Here is a 19,637-nt window from a genome sequence, read left to right on the forward strand (position 1 = left end):
CTGCCACCAGCTCACTTCCCATTCTAGCTAGAGCTTGCTCTGCTTTCTCTGCCCACAGCATGGGAACAGAAAGTTGAAAAGTTAAGGGGTCCAGGTGAGGGAAGCTTTCCCTTTGGACCTTACTTAATGCCAGGATTATTGCCTACTTGCTAAAAGGGAAAGAGAAAGACTTGTACCAAAAATCACTTTCCTGGAATGAAGTTTCTCCCAAACATGAACAGTTGAGCCCTGCATACCAGATCACAGGCTTACAGCTCAGCACGTGAGCCATTCTACAGTGAGCTGAATCCATCTCTGACATTGAGAAATTAATTTCAATACTTGCTCTCCTATCAGCTACATGGAAATAATTCAGCCATTTTCTACAGAAAAAAAATAAAGCACAGGGTTCAATTAAGAATTTAGATTACGTCAATCCTTTGAAGAGCTCCAGAAGAGAAGGAATCTTTAAAACATTTTTTAGGCTTTAGTAAAATATAGTTCTGACTCAAGCACTGTGTTATTGTAGGACAATTAAGATTCCTTTTTGTTTTGCACTCTTTTTTCTTTGAGCTAACTGTGTAATCCCACAAAGAAAGCAATAAACAGCTACAAAACCCTACCAAGTTGCAAAGAATTCTTAAAATTATCTCTGCTATAAAAAGCAGGGTCCAGGATAATTTTCTTGTTAGTTAAAATATTAATTTAATAATACCTAATCTTATTATAAGCAAGAAAAAGCAGTTTATACTTACAGATTAAGTGTTCTTACTCAAACTGAATTATCAAAACAGAATCCACTGCAACTACATTGACTATATTGCCTCTTCAGTTACTCTTGAAGTTAAACTGACTCTTATGCCCTAATAAAGTTCTTCTACTAGTATCATTAAATGCACACACTCATAATATCAAGATTAGAATTATAAGCCTTTTAGGTTTGCTTTATAAATTTGATGTCATTCTGTGCCAAGCCAATCATACTAACTTACAGTGTCAGTAACAAAACACTAGAACTAGCAAAAAACACTGAGACAGACAGAAACCACTCATGCTACATTCTAACTCACTTGGAAAGCAAAATGATCACCCAGACTCCAAGTCAGCCAAAGCCTTTTAAACTTATAAAGCTCTGCTCTCCAGGCTTTCAATGAGTACTTAATACATATAAGTAAATCCACAGAGAGGCAATCTGTGTGCCAAGCTACATTCAGATGTGTATGTATGCATACACAGCATATGTATGTATGCACACACATATACACAGCTATTTCCATAAAATGCTTTAAAGCGATTATAATTACAGACAGAAAACTAATGTAACCTCCCATGTGGACAGTCTCATCCTAAAATAAGTGTCCACATAATACAGTATTCACCCACTCTAACCTCCCTTATACAGACAAGCTTTAAGTTGGATACTCAGGATGGCACTCCATTTGAACTGTTGACATCTCAAGCCACACGAAAACAATCTCTCTAAGTATATACAAGCTTCTGCTCACTGTGAGGGAAAAAAGGCTTTTCTAGCCCATACAGATTTTCTTTTTAGCCTAAGTTTTACAAAACTGTAACTATTACCTTCATCGAAGTCTGCATCATCTTCTGTATGCTGAGGGAAAGGGAAGCAATTTGTGATTTCAAGTCTGTCATCCACCACAAGACCCAGCAGCACTCCTTGGACCACTTCATTTCCCTGTCCTTCTTCTTGGTAATGTTTAATGATCTTTAAAACAACCTAGAACACAAAACAATAAAATCATAATATGCAATGTGTTACTTTTGTCCTCAAACTATGTATCTGGAATTTCAAATTTGTTGGAAGGATTAGAGCTGCAAACCAAGTGAGCTATTGGCTTAATCACCAGGAATTTCAATACTGGTAAAGGAACAGAAAGTCATCCTAATATTAAAGGCAAAAAAACGAGACCATTAAATGAACCATCAAAATGCAGTTCTAAACCAATTTTCTGAAACATCATTCTAAAATGAAATATTGATCGTTTTTACTTTAGCTTGTTGCGATAACTGTGAGCTTTTAACAGTATCTTGCAGGCCCAGTAAGCCCCCTCTTGAGGGAAACAGTGCACAAGAAACTAAAAAAACATCTTAAAAATCTATGCAGAAACTGGTAGGAATTTTAAAGGTGCAGATCACATCAAATTTCAGTTGCATTAATCTTCCAAAGTACAGCTCACTGCAGTTTTATTTCAGATGACAGTTCAAGTTTTACTTCAGATGACAGTTGAAGTTGCATAATGTGAATGGTATGTCATAGGGTATTTAAGAAAAATCAATGATAAAAGAAAAAAAATGCATAAATTACTCATAATATTTTTAACAACATAATTCCTATTTCCTTCCTTAATTCTGAACTCTACAATAAATAATTCTCATGAGATGATACTGTAAATTGGAACAGTATGAACAAAACCCCTCAAAAATAGTCAGTTATTTGCTAGCAACACTTCATACTTAAGTAACATTTTATACTCAACAACAACTACAATAAGGTAAGACACTAATCACAAACATTCACTTAAAAGAACTTATGCTTTGTCCAGCATAAGAGAGGTTTATTTTACTAAACCCTAATCCATCCATTCAAAATTCAACAGAAAATGTCTGATGATTATGTTTTCATTAAAGCAATGCTACCTTAACATCTCTGGCAAACAGACTAGTTTAGTAGACTTCAGCTCAACTGCCCTTAGAACAGATTTTAAACAAGTACTGGCTTCTAGAGAACATTCTACAGGGGAGGGCAGAAAAAAAAGGAGGTTAAGCTCATACTTACACATCAGGAACATATGTTTGTCCCTAGCTTTCTCCTTTGTGATTAGCAGATGCCACTTTTTGTAAAACACCATTACTGTATTAAAGTACAATATAGGTTAAATGAAAGAAAAAGGAGACTAAAATAGAAATTATTTACAAATACAGTGCCTTCTTGCCTTCTTGAGCTTCATACACATAGCCTACTTGGAGACAGGGCAGAGAGGGTAAAATTGAAAATACCTATTTCCAACTAAGTTGGATTTAAGTATCAAACTGAACTAACACCCACTGATTTCTTGTTTATCATTCACTTGTGCTTCCTCTTGCATCTCGATATACTTGCATTGAAGCTTCTCAATCATAGGTAGAAAACACTTCACTCCAATACACATTCACATCTGTCACTCAGGTTCTTTGCAGCCACACCCTTTTTATCCAATTTGTTAAAACAGGTCTACAGAGCAGAGACACAAAGAGATAGTTTGGCTATATGCATCTCATTTCATGGGAAAACAGCAAGGAAATGAAGATCAGTGGGCAGTGAAGCAGTATTTAACGCTGATGGAAGCAGTAAAGCAACCATCAGTTTGAGATCATCTGGATGTAGAAGATGAATGTTCCACAGTCAACACATAACTAATATTCAACTTGCATTTAGTGTAAAGCTAAAGTTTATCATATATTTTCCCTGTCTTCCACAGTCAAGAAATCCATAACTATCCTGTCTGATTACAGCACAGAGAGCTCTCTGCCTAATATAGAACTTCTCAGCATCTTTACAGTCTTGTAAGCTTCACCTTTTCCAGTATTTTTCTCATTTTCTCTTGAGCTCTCTATGCACCCTGTTAATGTGAGGACTGTTTGTCTGTTTGATTTCATTCCAGGAGCATTTGTGATACGATGCCAATTTGCTGTAGCATTTCTGATGATAATTGCTCACAGAAAGCAGCCACAAATGAAACAAGCATGGGCTGTCACAGAGTATCAATGATTTTCCAGAGAAAGAAAACTAGGAGTTCAAAGCTCTGAAATATTAACTAAAAACCCCAACACACAATGAAGTAATTACACAAGCCTGCACTTTTCGATCTCCAGCCTGAAGACCAGAGCAGACATCATCCAGGGAGACAGAGACCCCAGGGATTTAAGCCTACCTGCAACCTTACTTTCCAACAGAATCTGAGAAAGGGAGCAGAGAAGTTCATGAACTCAATACTCCAAATTTCACAACCATTAGGACACTGCAGAAGTTTGTGTTTACGACTGCACTGGAAAATACATTAGCTACTGAAATCACTTAGAAAAAGATGCATCCAATGACACAGGATTCCTGTTTTCATTTTGTTCTTTGTTCTGGACAGTTTTATAACCTACCACCAAAATACTGCCATATGATCAAGCTGGAAATGTGCTCTGAAACCTGTGTTTCAGTACTAAAAATAGATCTTCAGGTGTAAAGCAGGACTATTTCTCTAGTAATAACATCAGCTACAACACTAAAAAGGTCATTTCCATTTGTTTGCTAGTCTAGATACAGCAGGAAGAGCTGACCAATATGCAAACACCAATGCCATGACATTTCTGACTGAATGTGCAGACCAAGACTTCATAGTGAATAAACCACATATACCCAAGAAAAATGAGCACTCATTTTCTAGATAACTCATTATCTAGACATTTCCTAAAAGAAAAAGATGTTATGTTTGTGAAGCAATCAGAACAGAATTAAAGTAGTTATACTGGTCTGAAAATAAATGTAAAAAGTGTTAATATATATAATGTAAGTATAAAACAGCACTTTGAGAAATACCAATTTCTCCAAATAACACTTAAAAAAATCCCAAAGAAATCTAAATGAACACCAGTATAACCATCTTTCAGTCAATGCTGATTCACTTGCCAAACACCATGTATAATTCCCATCCAACTCCCTAATAGGAGATACTGCCCTTTATATAAGCTATGATTGTTTTTAAATATCTGTAGATCCTTCACTGCTATACCATAGCTACACAGAATCACAGTACCCAAATCAAACCACATGTCAACATTTCAGCTGGCCAGCCAGGAAAGGTTATGTTCTTTAGGAGAAAATGTAACAAATAACAAAAAAATCCTCAGATTTCTAAACTTTAGTACCCTGAACACAAGTCAATAATTATAATGCAGCATGATTTAGTAGATCAGCATGTAAGAAATATTCAGGTACACAGTGACTCTTTAGAAAAGGATACACAAGTAACTCCTAAATAAAACTCAGGAATCCCCCATACTTGTAAACTTAGTGTTCAAAACACCAAAGTATTTTAATCACTTGGAGTAGCCACTTGTCAGATTTTAATGACCATTCATCCTCAATTAAAAAAAAAAACCCCAAAAAAAACCAAACAAACAAACAAAAAAAACACAAAAAAAAAAAACAAAAAAACAAAAAAACAAAACCTTGCAGTTCTGCAGTGCTCCTAATCTCCAAATCTTCAAAGCACTGCTCAGACATTAAGAATGAAGTCATACCAAAAAAAAAATTAAAAAAAAAAAATTAGAAAGCCATTCTGAAACTATTAACAACATCAAAGATACATATTTTAACTTCATACTGCCAGATTTTAAATTGGGCTACATTCTGACATCACAGTTGTTAATTTCAAAAGTTTGTACCTCACCACAGAAATACGTGTAACATAAACCCGCAGCTGAAGTATTGTGAGCCTTTGGGGGGTTCTGTGAAGATCCTACTGTAGGGACATGAATATACCGAGATGCACATTCCTACATTTATGTAAAGAGAAACAACAGCAAATCAAAACACTGAGGATTCATTTATGGCAGTGTTCCAGAGAGCTGAATGTCACCACATTGAAAACAGATTTCCAGTACCTGTGCCATGTCTTACACATATGAAATCAAACAAGAGAGAGCTTCTGTTAGCCTACTGGCTACATGATGTAGCACAGTGATCTACAGTCTTAAATTAAGTATTTATATATTTTTAAATGCTTAACATTTTTTGCCACCCAAGAAAGCTTTGTGGTCACAACCACTAGCATCAACTGCCAGCATCTGGGGAAGAGGATGGGGAGAGTCTAAACAACTCTGTGTTATGTAGCTGCTTTCAGCAGTAATGTGGAAGGTGCCACAACACTCACATCCTCTCAGTACTTAACACTACTGCAATGCTGGTCAATATTTAGCTTGGCAAAAGGGTCTTGAAAGCTATGACTGCTAATAATGTGTGATACATTTTGAATACATCCATATCATATATGTAGCCTTCTCCATCATACAAATTCTTAAAACTCAAACCATGAACTTTCATATTCGAGTGTTTCAGCATGAGCAATTTTACTTAAACTCCTAGCATAAACCAAATTCAACAGAGAACTGATAATGCAGCTTTGTAAATGGATAGATCACAATGTTAGTCATGACTAACAATGACTAGGTAATTGTGTTACCTTCAAAGATGCCTAGAATCAACATCTTCTTGACACACATAAAATGCATAAATGCCACCTCTGGATAAAGAATTGAACTGTTTAGCAATTAATATCCACATGAAGACATAGCACATTTCACTCTAATTTAGTGGCCATGTCTCCTTCCTCAGGTAACCCTACACCAAAAGCAAATCTACAACTGGTGTTGTGCTGAAACAACCAATTAACAACAAACAAAATGAAATTTAATTAAACAGATCTGAAATCTTCAAGTAAGCATGGAATGGCTTTGTTTTTAAACAAAGACATGGGAAAAAATACAAAAAACCTAGATATCATGAAACATGAGCAATGTTAACATTTTAATAGTTCCAGATGAAGTTTTTACACACTACAGATAAGTGCTTATCCTACACTTACAAAAGACAAGTCCTGGAAGCTGACCAAGCAAAAACTTGCCTTAAGCTCATTTGTCTCCTGGCTATAGTACCACTTGATAAGACAAAAACAAACTCTCAACTTTCCTGCCAGGAGAAAAGGAACATTTAAGTAAATTAAAGATATCATTGCAACGATTAAGAGTAAGAAAACATACGTCTATACACATGACGCACTCCTCCAGATGATTAATGAGACAGATGTTTACAGAAACACATAAAAAATTCCATCTTAATCAGTGCAGTCCACAGAAATGGGTTCTAGAAAGCACTGTGACAGACAACACGACAGAAGCACAAAATCAACAGGTTGATACCCTGGTCTCACAGCTGTTGGCTATGAACCTTTATGGCACAATACTTGCCACCACATGAAGTCATGGCATGAGTTCAGCACCAAGCTGAGTTGTGTGGTTGACAGTCCTGAAGGACAGGATGCCACCCAGAGGGACCTGGACAAGCTTGAGAAGTAGGCCATGGGAACTGCATCAGGTTTAATAAGAGCAAGGTGCTGCACCTGGGTCAGGGCAACCCCCGATACCAACACAGGCTGGGGGAGGAACAGATGGACAGCAGCCGTACCCAGAAGGACTTGGGGTGGTATGTGAGGTTGGACATGAGCTGGCGATGTGCGCTCACAGGCCAGAAAGCCAAGTGTGTCCTGGGCCGCATCCAAAGCAGTGTGGGCAGCATGTCAAGCGGGTGATTATGCCCCTTCTACTCCACTCTCATGAGATCCCAGCTGCAGTGCTGAGTCCAGCTTTGGAGTCCTCAATGCAGGAAGGCCATGGACCTGTTGGAGTGAATCCAGGGGAGGCCACCTCTGATCAGAGAGATGGAATACCTCTCCTATGAAGATGAGCTGAGAGATTTGGGCTTGTTCAGCCTGGAAAAGAAGGCTTTGGGGTGACCTGACTGTGGCCTTCCAGCACCTGAAGGGAGCCTAAAAGAACAATGGACAGGATTTACAAGAGCAAGGGGGAATGGCTTCAAACCCAAAGAAAGTGGTTCTAGATCAGATATTAGAAAAAAATCCTTAAATGTGAGGGTGGTAAGGCACTGGCACACGGCCCCTAGAGAAGCTGTGGATGGCCCATCCCTGTAGGTGTTTAAGGCCTGTTCAAGGTTGGATGGAGCTCTGAGCAACCTGGTCTTGTGAAAGGTGTCCCCGCCAATGACAAGGGGGTGGGAACTAGATGATTCTTAAGGTCCCTTCCAACCCAAACCATCCTATGAAACGGAAGATTAGAGGTGAAACTGAATTTTACATTTTATACTAATGTCAAGAAATATGACAATTTCTACTGATAAACACAGAATTCACTTAAATGCATATTCCAGCTTATTTGCAGAGATCTTTGAATTTTTTCTAGATTCTATTACTGAACAGGACTGCATTTTTGACCATTCCTGACATGATGGATGTCTAGACATTTTTTCTTTTCTTCTTCTACTTAACTTTAGAATAAAGGCTCTTAAAGCTGTCAGACCAATTTTATCTCAGGAGAAGTAAAGGAAAATAATTTTAAAAATAGTTTTCCATTAAGACTTTCAGCATCTTAAAGTAATTGATTTGGCAGATATCTTCAGTCGTAAGTATGTTTGGTGGCCAAAAAAAAAAAATTATTTTAATTCCCTGAGAAATAATCAACAAGATATTTAATCTAAACATTCTGTTGAAAAATCTAAGGCCAAGACTGAGTAGACTTTAAAAGCAAGGTAACTTCAGAAAAATGTTGTTTTGAACAGCAACTTCAGAAATAACAAGCCTTAGCCCTCACTGTTTTATCTTGTAAGTGTAGCAGTCATCCTTTGGACAGAAGACCTCAAACGCCCCACAATAATTTACCTTTATCTTGACTTGCTAGAGCCTAAACACCAACATTTATAAAGTCTTTGTAAATACAGTTCTTGGAATAGTAAGCATACATTTATGTCACTCAACAGCTAATTCAACACCAGATGTTAAAATCTTATTTTTGAACTTGACAGAAATTTGGGGCTTAAAAACAATAATTATATAGGAAGCATAACAGAATGATGCATGCCATTTCATACCATCTCCAACGGGTGCAAATATCAAAATATCCTTTTGACAAGAGCAGAAGCTTCTTGGAGTTGACCCTAAATTCACCAGCAGTGAACAATGTGTATTGATCTGAGGTGATCCTCAAGCAGAGGGTGCTACATACACTTTTGCATTGAAGCTATAACTTACAGGAGTCTGTCAATTTTGTCCCATGTACGTCCTCAGCACAAAGCCATTCTGGAAATCCATGTTAAATTGAATGGAAAGTAGTCTATCTTGAACTATGGGGGGAATGATGTTACATGCTTCTGTACTATATTAATATTTTTGAGTATTAGGAAGCATATGACAAGCATCCAAAGCTTTCAGTTCCCTAGGTGTCTTATTATATCCCTTGGTACCAAACATAACACTTGCTTAGTTTGTAAACATCAATGACTTCAGATGACTTAACTGCAAGAGGGAACTTCAGTAATCTTTCTACTCCACAATATGTACATGAGGCTAAAGAAAACTGCTGAAATCGTAACAGATTATCAATTTAACAAGTCTTTTCCTTCACTACTGCTTGGTTTAGGAACCATTTCCTCCTGTAATTATAGGAATCTATATGGTTTTCCAGATTACCTCTTGCTTATAGCCATCTCACTTTCCTTCAGCATTTAGTTGGGTTTTTTTTCCAACAGGACAAAGAAAGCAGTAATATTCATATGTAGCAATAAGCCAGATATAAGATCCCTTGTCACTTTATCTCAGTAAGTGGCTGACTCATAGCACAGTTTTAAGTCAGTGACAGGCCAAGAAGCATTTTATCACTTCTTGAACATTAACTGCTTATGTGCATTGTTTGGGGCATGGCTGAAAAAGCTGTACCTTCCTTACCCTAGAGCTTAGTCTAGAAAAAGTAGACATTGAGTTCATTTTTCACTTTCTGAACAGTCTTGCACAGATAATGTGTAGATCAGCAGCATGTCAACAAAAACCAACAGCAAAGCTTCAACCACGACCAAAAATGCCCAACAGAAAGTGCTTCTGAAGTACCTGCTCTTTCAGTTGCTTTATTCCTCTTTTAAAGAACTATTTCCAAACTGCTGTGATTCAAGAGCTCTAAATCTCCCTAAAAGCAAGAGGAAAAACCATTCTAACAAGATGGGGGCCTCCCTACAGCAACACAGTCTGGCTGCACCTTCCAACAGCCCCCACTTCCAGCCAAGGTGGTTGTGCCCACAGTGCAAGCCCAGATTCCTACAGACACTGCCAAGTGATTCACACACACACTGTTCACTCACTAGAAGCAAGCTCAGCTGCTGCAAACATGGGTTAGCTGCCCACTCATGCTATTACTGGGATACTTTCAAAGTCACAAAGATTTAAAAAAAAAATCATAGCCTATTAAAAAAAGCTACTTCAAATTACAAAAGTCACTGATTTCATGTAAAACCAGACACAGAACCTGAAAGTGACCGTTTCTCAACACCTAGAACTAAAACTGGTTAATATCCAAAATGGAAAAGACAAACTCAGACAAGACTCCACAGGTAGGTGGAGCTCAGACTGAAGAACTGAAATAGTACAGACACCAAGCCTGCTTCTGCACAAGTACAACATTAGAAGGGATGATTACTGGGTTTTGGCTAGAGGCATGTTGGGTTTTCATAGGCTGTGGTTTTCCTTGACTCTGCCAGGAATTTACATTCATCAGCTAATATCTTGTAGGTACCGTGAAATATCTGTTTAAGTCATTTATTTACTCATGTCCAAGTGAGCTGCTTGTTCTTGCAAAAGGAAGCAGTTAAACACAAACTGCAGTACATCAAAAGAAAAACTAATTAAACAGTGGAGAAAAGCAAAGGTTATTAAAACACAGAAAAATACTGAATGTTAGTCAAGGTGTGTGTTACAAAACAGACCAATCTCTTCTTCATTTTTGTCCCCCTACATTTGAGTTTTACAGCAGTTCAGATTAACAGCCATCTGCAGGGTTAATCACAGACCATTAGCACACTTTAATATTGCCTCAATGCAAGCAAAAATGCACCATTACACATGTGTATTGAAACTCCCCATTGCTGTGTTCACACGCTGGTAAAATACAGTTCTCTGCAATACAAAGTTTCAGAACACATTTCACAGTACATGGATTCATGCACATTCCCATGGAAACTGTCAAGGCCAGGGGCACTGCAGAATCACTTCCTTATAGAAACACTTCAGTAAAACAGCCTCAGGACCTCAATTGTGTGAGTGGCAGGGCATTAGATGTTATTAGCACACTGTCAGGAGGCAGTGATAGGGATGTAATGAGATTAACATCCAAAATTCTGCTGGTTGCAAGAGGGATGGAGCATTTCCCCAGGACTACTTACTCTATTATTTCTTCTATTTCCCAGATCTTACTGAACACAAAACTTTTGAAAACATTCAGTATTTCAGGCAATTTTTTCAAATTGCCAATATAATTCATATTTATTATTTTTAATGAATTCAATATCGAGCCATCATTTCAAGAATGAAAGCTGATGAATATACCCCTTCAGAGCACAACATATGGAAATTATATAGAAGTGGTAGAGACAGGCACAGTTTCAACATTTTCTGCTCAAAACACCAGAGCTTTACATTTATACTTCAACATACAGTTGATACATATGTTCTGTGTATTAGTGAATCACCATTGTTCAAAATTCGTGGCGCTCACCAAGCGAGGAGTGTATTCCAAGTATAAGGTTTTCTTCAGCATCAACTTCTAGCAGCTTCCTATAAAAAAATTTTTAAATGACAGCCAAAAGCAGCAGTAGCAATTTTATTTAACAGCCTATTCTTTAATTAGATTGTGCCAGACTGCTATCATTTTGAAGCTAAAGAAAAACCGCAATACAGTTAGCCTTATCTATTTGACCTTCAAAAATTAGCAAAGTAAGAGAGACTTAGATGGGGAGAAGGGAATGGGGGCTCATCTGAAACTACTGATCTTTTCCAAAAAACATACCCTGCACAAAGAAACTGGAATATGCTATTTAAGGGTGTGTCTTTAAAGCATGCCTTCCATATGCATTCAACAGATGCTTCCAAGTAACCAGTAAAGTCCCTACCGGACATGACTTCCATATCGTTTTAATAATTTATAACTTTTTGCACAACAATTTTTTCCACATTGAAACACTCAGCCTTTCTGGCAAACACTTGGTTATATGCTAAGGGGCTGCAACAGAGACAGATCCTCCTAGTAACAGCTAGTACAATCCAGAGTATCAAGCCTGCATGGAGTCTCAGTTTTCCTGCTGACTTAAAAGTATAAAATTGAGAAAAAAAAAAAAAAAGCCCAAACCATGAACGACAGTTATTGCTTCAGCTTTCCCACTTTTTCAACAGAGATTTGCCTTTGTATCATCATCTGAACACTGCCACATGAAAATCACTTCCAGAGAGTTCCATTTTTAATAACAGCTACTGTGACAATGAGATTAAAAACAATCATTCTAATTTTATCACTGAGAGTGCCAATGGAGAAGGCAGTATAGCTTTCAAATTGCTTCCAAGGAGTGATGACAGCTGCCGTAAATATCCTATGTCTCATCTGAAGTTTAAAGACCTTAAAAACTATTAATTCTTTTTGCATTGCTAATAATATAATAGTAAAAACCTTAAGATCTAAGTGCTCAAAACTCAGCCCTACATTGACAAACCATTTTGTCAGACTGCATACTTTTCTCAGGTATGCACGAAAAAATCCCCAAATATCAGTAAGTGATTTACACCTCCAAGTTCCTAAACACTAAGAACTTGTAAAACAGGAAGGGGTATGCACACTGCTTCTTGGACAGATTTGGGCTCCGAAGAATAGGAAGGATATGCAGCAAACACACTGCAAAGCAGAATACAATGTGCAAGCAGAACAATGGCAAAGACCAACAAGTCTTACATGCTCAAAGCAACATCCTAACACTCACTTTCCAGAAAAAACCCAAATATTTACAAAAGAGAATTAGTCTGTTACTGCATGCATAAAGCAAAATTCAGGCATATCTTCAAACTCCAGTGAGTAAATAAGTCTCTCTATTAACTTTAAATTTTGATTAAGCCAAAAGAGATTACCAGAATGCTTATCTGAAATAAATATCCATATACAAGTCATTCAAAAATATTCCAACACTGATGCTGAAGTAATTTGGCGCATGCACATTACAAAAGATATTATCAAAATTAAGCTCTATTGTCTTGGTTTTAGATTATTGAACAATCATACATAATACTAACAAGAATATTTATTATACAAGCCTGAATTTTTTCCATGTGGTACATTAACAATTTATTTACTTTCCATTAAGCTGATATGATTCTCATATGTGGTAACCTAATTAAACTCCTACACACAGTTGGTAAAGCTGGTATCACATCTCTGCAATCCTAATGCTGCTGGAAGACTAAAAATAATTTTAAAGAAAAGTATGCTCAAATCTGAGAAGGTATTTTGAACATGTGTGTAAGTACAGAAAAACAACACCCAAAGTAACCATACCCAAAAGGTATCTCTAACAAAGATTGATGATAAAATACTACAACAACAATAAGATTATGGGTATAGATTCATGTATAAGAAGATACATGATCCTTTTTCAAAGAGTAGGGGTAAAAAAAAAAAAGTTTGCCACTCTTTCAAGGCCTTTCATATGATCTATAAAATTTATTTAAAAGGTGAAAGAAAAAGTCCTAAGACTGAATAGGGTGTAGGAGTTGTTCATTTCATACACACCACCAAGGGCCTATCAGAATCTGTACCTGCTGGGTTTCTCCCTAGGGCCTGCAGTTCCGTGTACATTTTCCTCACCTACACCACACTCAACATCAGCTGCAAAGCTCTCTTACAGTACGCTGAAAACCAAAGGAGAACATTTGACAATGTTCAGTGTGCAAGCAGACGTAATGCACTGCCTCAGCAACAAAGCCATCACTGGCAACCTCCCAATGCAGAGTCAAAGTTAACACCAACCAAGACAAAAAATAATGATTATTATCTGTAATTTAGATGCAACACTTTCATCACTAAAAGGTAGGAATTTATTCGAAAGGTATCTGGTAAAAATACTCTTGTCCTCAGTATTAACACACTCGAATAGGAATCACAAGAGTACGATCTCCTGTTCTCACAGGAGCTTTGAATACACAATTACCACACCAGAGACCAGTTCAATATGCACATAAGAGGGACAAAAAATCCTTTAAAAGAACTTTAACTGCTAATGACAGCAGTGTAAAGGGCAACACATTATTTCTCTTTGTATGAAGGAAAGAAAAAAAAAAAAAAAAAAGCCTGTTTTAAAGTCAGATTTTCTCCTTAAAGTTTTGAAGGGTAACACTGCTCAACACATTTAAGCCACCTCCACATTTAGATTAACTCCTTTTGTCAGCACACTAGTTTCACGGTACGAAGCGATACCAGATGTTGCAGCTCTAAATGCCTCACTAGGGTACACTTACCAGGACACTTAGGAGATGCTGAGTGCACCACTGCACTCTTACAAATAATTTAAAGTTTGTGCTCTGTTAGCACATATCCACTGCTATCCACTGACAAAACACACTGAAATTTGCATTCTCAGACCATCATGATATGGGTACCTTACCCACTGCAGTTCAAGAAATTCCACTAAGCCTGAAAATAGTTATATTCCATGGAGACTCCTGCCCTTTCAACTTACCAGCACACATCAATGCTTTCTCTTCTGAATTTAAGCACAAATTATATGTCAGAAGTTCACTTCTGGGTTAGATTCATGCAAGTCATTGTTAACACATGAAGATTAATAGAATATAAAACAAAGCTCTTCTGTCTTCTCCATGGTTCAAGGTATTCATGAATACATCGAACCAGTATTCAATTCAAACACAACTCTCAAAGCCAGCATAATGTGATCTAATTTTTCAAAGAAACAGGTCAAGGAAAAGTCAGCAAGATTAAACTTCAACTTAAAATTCCATTTTAACTCCTTTGGAAGACATACAAAATACAACACTGTCTGAAGGACATTAATTCCTAAAATACTACTCGAAAGCTTTGCAACGTCAAGAAACTCTACAAATAACAGCAGGCAGAACCCACCACTGTGCATTCTTGCAAAGTCTTCAAAAAGGGTAAAGAAGGAAAAAAAAAAAAAACACCACAAGAAATGCTAGAAAAAACACAATATTAAGCACAACTTAAGAAATGTCAGAGATTTCAGCCAGTTCAATAAAAGGCTTCACCAGTACTACAAAATTACTCAAACACTATGGAAATTGATTGCTTTCTTTCAAGAGTGTCAGAAGTTGCCATTTTACAAAGTGCTTAGAAACTGCAAGTCTTAGAAACTGATTTTCAGTTACCATGGTACCTTCTTCTATTCACTGTGATCAAACATCCTCCCTATGAACTAAGGATACAGTCCAATGTATCCAACCCCTTTAAGGCAAAAATGGATGGTAATAAAAAAACAAGGCACAAGCAACTTAAAGATCATAATTATGAATAGAGTACCTACTGAAAAAGAATTCAATAATGATGTGAGGGTTTTTTAAAAATGCAGACTCATATTCTTATCTATGATTTTGTAAATAAATAAATAAATAATATATATATATATATGTACTTACCATAGATAAGAATACAAAGCACCAGGCATATTACAACATCACCACATCAGGGATGATGTAACGAAGCTTAAAGTAACAGTCTTTGATTAAATCAGTCCTGACACAAAAGAATGTGGCACTATAGCCACACTGCTGATGGTGGTGCACAAACGCAGACAAGACCTACAACTTTCAACCATCTTCTTGACATATTTATGTTTTGGCCAATATATATTTGTATTTACTATAAACAAAGTTACAAAAATATCTTAAGGTTTAGTGGCAATTCGTTACTAGTGTTAAGGCTTTTGCACATCAGCAGATATGAAGATATAAGAATAGAAACCTTTTGAGAAGCCTACATAACTTTTGCTACTTCCTACAATGCATAAAAATTTTGTGCAATGGACAATGAGTGTAAAAAGAAATTCTATACAGTGTTTAAGTAAAAAAGGAACCATCATTCTCATTAATTAAATGATACAAGCAATGCACATATTAGTGCTTTAGCATGAGTCAGGATCTAGTTATATATGCAAGAGCCATGCATAAGCAAACTTTTTTCAGTCAGCTAACACTGTTCCTCAGAACCATTCCTGGGTGTGTAATGTCTTGAATGTGTAAATAAATGCAAGGGTATAACTTAAAAAGAAAAGGTAATTTGGAGCTTAAGAATTTAGTTAGATGAATTTAGTTACTTTTACCTTCCTTCCTAGAATAACATCACGCAGATTTGCAGAGAACACAACACCTTCCCAGTAAAAACATATTGCCTTGTAACTAGGCAGAAGGCAAATGTAATTAATAAAAACATTTATCTGGCCTAGCAGCACACTTGCCTTGCTAAGAACTCCCTACCTCGCATCCCAGAGCTGTTATTTTCCAGAAGAAAGTTTCCATATATCCATCACCTGCATGTTAGTGGTCTGACACAACCCATAATCTACCACATGGAATATCTGGTTTTGGATATTAGTTCAGTTTCCGAATAATTCAGACTTTGATTCTCACATTGCAAAAATGCTACTTACCCTATCAGATCTTATGCCTTTGAATGATGCACCAGATCACTTCTGCCTTCACAGTTTTCTGTGTTGCCTGATATCACTACTGAAATAATGAAAAATGCATAAATATGCCAAGGAAGTCCTCCACAAGTACAATTTTAGACAGTGTAGTAGGGTTAGAAGCTTCCCTAGGGAAGCTTTTTATAGAAGTATCCAAGATTTGATGGAAATCTAGCATCCTCCATTGACCTAAAAATCATTCAAAGGAATAATTGTTTATGTTCTAAAATCCATCAGCTTATAGTTTGAAATTTATTGCACCTTACTGAAATTAAAGGCTATAATTCCAGTGAACCAAATCTGATTAATTTCAGTGGCAGAATTACAAAAAATTTGGTTCCCATTGAGGAATTTCTAGAATACAACAAACCTCAGTCCATCAACACCTCTTGCATAAAAAAAAAAGTGTAAACAAATTATGGCATTGCTGTACAATTATTTCTGACAGCTTGCAATAACCACAGAATCAGAGAATTGTTTAGGTTGGAAAAGATCTCTAAGATCATCAAGTCCCACCATCAACCCAACCCCAGCACAGTATTCACCATGAAACCACATCTTTAAGTGCCACGTCTCCGTGTTTCTTTAAATGCATTTGAGGAATGGCAATTCCACCACCCTGGGCTGCCTGTTCCACTATTTAACCACTCTTTCAGTAAAGAAATTTTTCATAATATCCAATGTAAACCTCCCCTGTACCAACCTGAGGCAATTTCCTCTTGTCCTGTGACTTGTTACCTTGGAGAAGAGACTGACCCTCACTTTGCTACACCTTCCCCTCAGAGGGCTGTAGAGATGGATAAGGGCCTCCTTTTCTCCAGGCTAAACACACCCAGCTCCCTCAGCTGCTCCTCACCTGACTTGTACTCCAGACTCTTCCCCAGCTCCATTGCCCTTGTCTGGATGTGCTCCAGCACCTCGATGATTTTCTTGCAGCAAAGAGCCCAAAACTGAACATAGGATTTGAGGCGCAGCCTCACCAGTGCTGAGAACATGAGGACAATCACTGCCCTGCACCTGCTGGCCATCCTGTTCCTGATCCTGGCCCGGATGCCATTGGTCTTTTTGGACCACACTGGCTCATGCTTGGTTGCTGTCAACCAGCACCCCCAGGTTTCTTCCCACCAGTCACTCTTTCCCCAGCCTGTTCACTACTGTAAACACAAGCTTTCTTTGGGCTCCTTGACTGGAGAAAACATGATGGAATCTCTATTCAAATTTCTACAACAGGAAACAAAGACAATAGGATGCAATATAGGGCACTTAATCTGATCTTTTTGTCTGAATGGCCAAAAACAAATACATGAATTCTTACATCTCACCTAAAGGAAAAATCATATTTTATAATGTGCTTCCAGAGGATTATCAGCTCCACTCAGGTGACCTGAATCAACAGCAGCTCACAAAGCAGATTATATGCCTGACAGAGAAAACCCAGAGCAAAATAAATAAAATTTAACAGTTGTTATCAAAGTGTATGGCACCAGCCTGCAGCAGGAGCAGTCTGCTATTCACTGCTGGGGTTTTAGGAACATTTCACAACTGGTCAGTTTTCACCACTCCTTGAAAATGTTCCATGCACCAAAACCACAGGCACACAGATAGTTGGACAGAACCGGGCAGAAAAAATGTAATTCAAATTTTCTCTTTCACAAAACCTACTATATATAAATAAATTATTCTTCCTCTTCACAAATATTTACTATACTGTATATCTCCAGGATAAGAGCTAAGGACTACCACTAATAATACCAAGCAGGGTTCAAAGCTTGTCTCAAAACTATGACCTTCTTTCTCACAACCAGAGTACCAACTCCTCCACACTTCAGCCATAGTGTTCTGTTGAAACTCGGCAAAGAAAATGAAGAAACAAACAATGTTTCAACTTTTAAGAAGTAACTTTTTTCCTCTGTGTCATTAATAGTATAACCAATTCTCTAAGACTTCAACACAAAAAGATCCAGCAGCAAGCCAAGAACCAATTTTAGTAGATGCTTTTCCACTTTAGGCCTACATGGATTGTCTGTATTAGGATGGTTCTGTTCTCTGCTAAGTCCCTTTATTTTTCATTAAGCAAACGCAGGAGGTCCTGACAGCCCTGACAGAGAAGGGAAAAAGCACGACAGGATAAGGAAAAACCCACCGTGCTTGTCAATTCTTACACCTGCGGGATTTTCTGGGTATATGGTATGAGCATGAGGTATGAAAGCTGAAAATAGCAACTCCGGGCACAGGGACGGCGCAACTGAAAGATGAAATGGGACACTTAAAGACAATTCGCTCTGCCCTGGCCCGGCCTTTGCTTACACAGAACAGGAGCCGTTCCCCTCACCAGGGACGAGCAAGGGGTGCCTAGCTAGAGCCGGGAAGCTGGGCAAGGGTCCGAGGCCGTTCTTGCCCCTCGGGAAGCGCCGGTCCCGGCAGGACACGAGGCTCCGCCGCGGCGCCGCCCCACGGACGGGACCCGCCGGCGGCTCCACGCGGCCACCCCGCCCACCCCCCGCCCGCGGAAGTCCCGGGCCCTGTGCTCACCAGCCCGTCGATCTGCACTTGCTTGACGGCCGAGTCTCCCGCGGCGGCAGCTTTGCCTTTGCCCTTAGCGGCGCCGAAGCCGCCGCCGGCAGCGCCCGAGCCTTCCTTGCGCGACGCCATCGCTGCCCCCGCACGGCCGGAAAGGGAAACGCGTGACACCGGAAGCGGCGGCGCGGCCGGGGCGGTGCGCGGCCAAAAGGCCCCGGGCGGAGCGCGGTGAGGTGCGGGCGGGATCCGGTGTTATGGCGGTGCCGCCTCAGGGCTCCGCGCTAGGCCTGGCTCGGGCCCGCCTGTGCCTGCGGAGACCGTGCCCTGTGCTTTATGCCCTGTGCCTTGTGCCCTGTGCCCCGTGCCCCGTTCCCCGTGCCCCGTTCCCCGTGCCCTGTGCCCCGTGCCTTGTGCCCCGTGCCTTGTGCCCTGTGCCCCGTGCCTTGTGCCTTCTGCCCTGTGCCCCGTACCCTGTGCCCCGTGCCCTGTGCCTTGTCCTAGCTCATCCAGCATGGGATGGGCCAAGACAGCCTTCCCTGCCAGCCTTCCTCTCCACAGAAACACAGAATCATTTACATTGGAAAAAAACTCCAAGATCATTGAGTCCAACCTGTGACCCAACACCACCTTGTCACCTGTGACCCAACACCACCTTGTCACCTACATCATGGCACTGAGTGCCATGTCCAGGCATTTCTTGTACACTTCCATCGATGATGCTCCCTGGGCAGCCCGTTCCAGTGTTTAATCACTTTTTTGTTGAAGAAATTCTACCTGATGT

The 19,637-nt window shown here is 38.9% G+C and overlaps 1 protein-coding gene across 1 annotated transcript in view; it reads right to left on the reverse strand.

Annotated features, from left to right (window-relative positions):
• Positions 1-19,024, reverse strand: part of EIF3H (eukaryotic translation initiation factor 3 subunit H) — an 85,952-nt gene extending 66,928 nt beyond the window's left edge. Inside the window, exons 1-2 of the mRNA XM_058832516.1 lie at positions 18,869-19,024; positions 1,561-1,717 (exon numbers count right to left, since the gene is read on the reverse strand). Coding sequence (XP_058688499.1) covers positions 1,561-1,717; positions 18,869-18,988 — 277 coding nt within the window. The 5' untranslated portion in view covers positions 18,989-19,024. The remainder of the gene's footprint in view (positions 1-1,560; positions 1,718-18,868) is intronic.
• Positions 19,025-19,637: the final 613 nt, after the last annotated feature.

Source organism: Poecile atricapillus, chromosome 2 (assembly GCF_030490865.1).
Source record: "Poecile atricapillus isolate bPoeAtr1 chromosome 2, bPoeAtr1.hap1, whole genome shotgun sequence".
NCBI lineage: Eukaryota > Metazoa > Chordata > Aves > Passeriformes > Paridae > Poecile > Poecile atricapillus.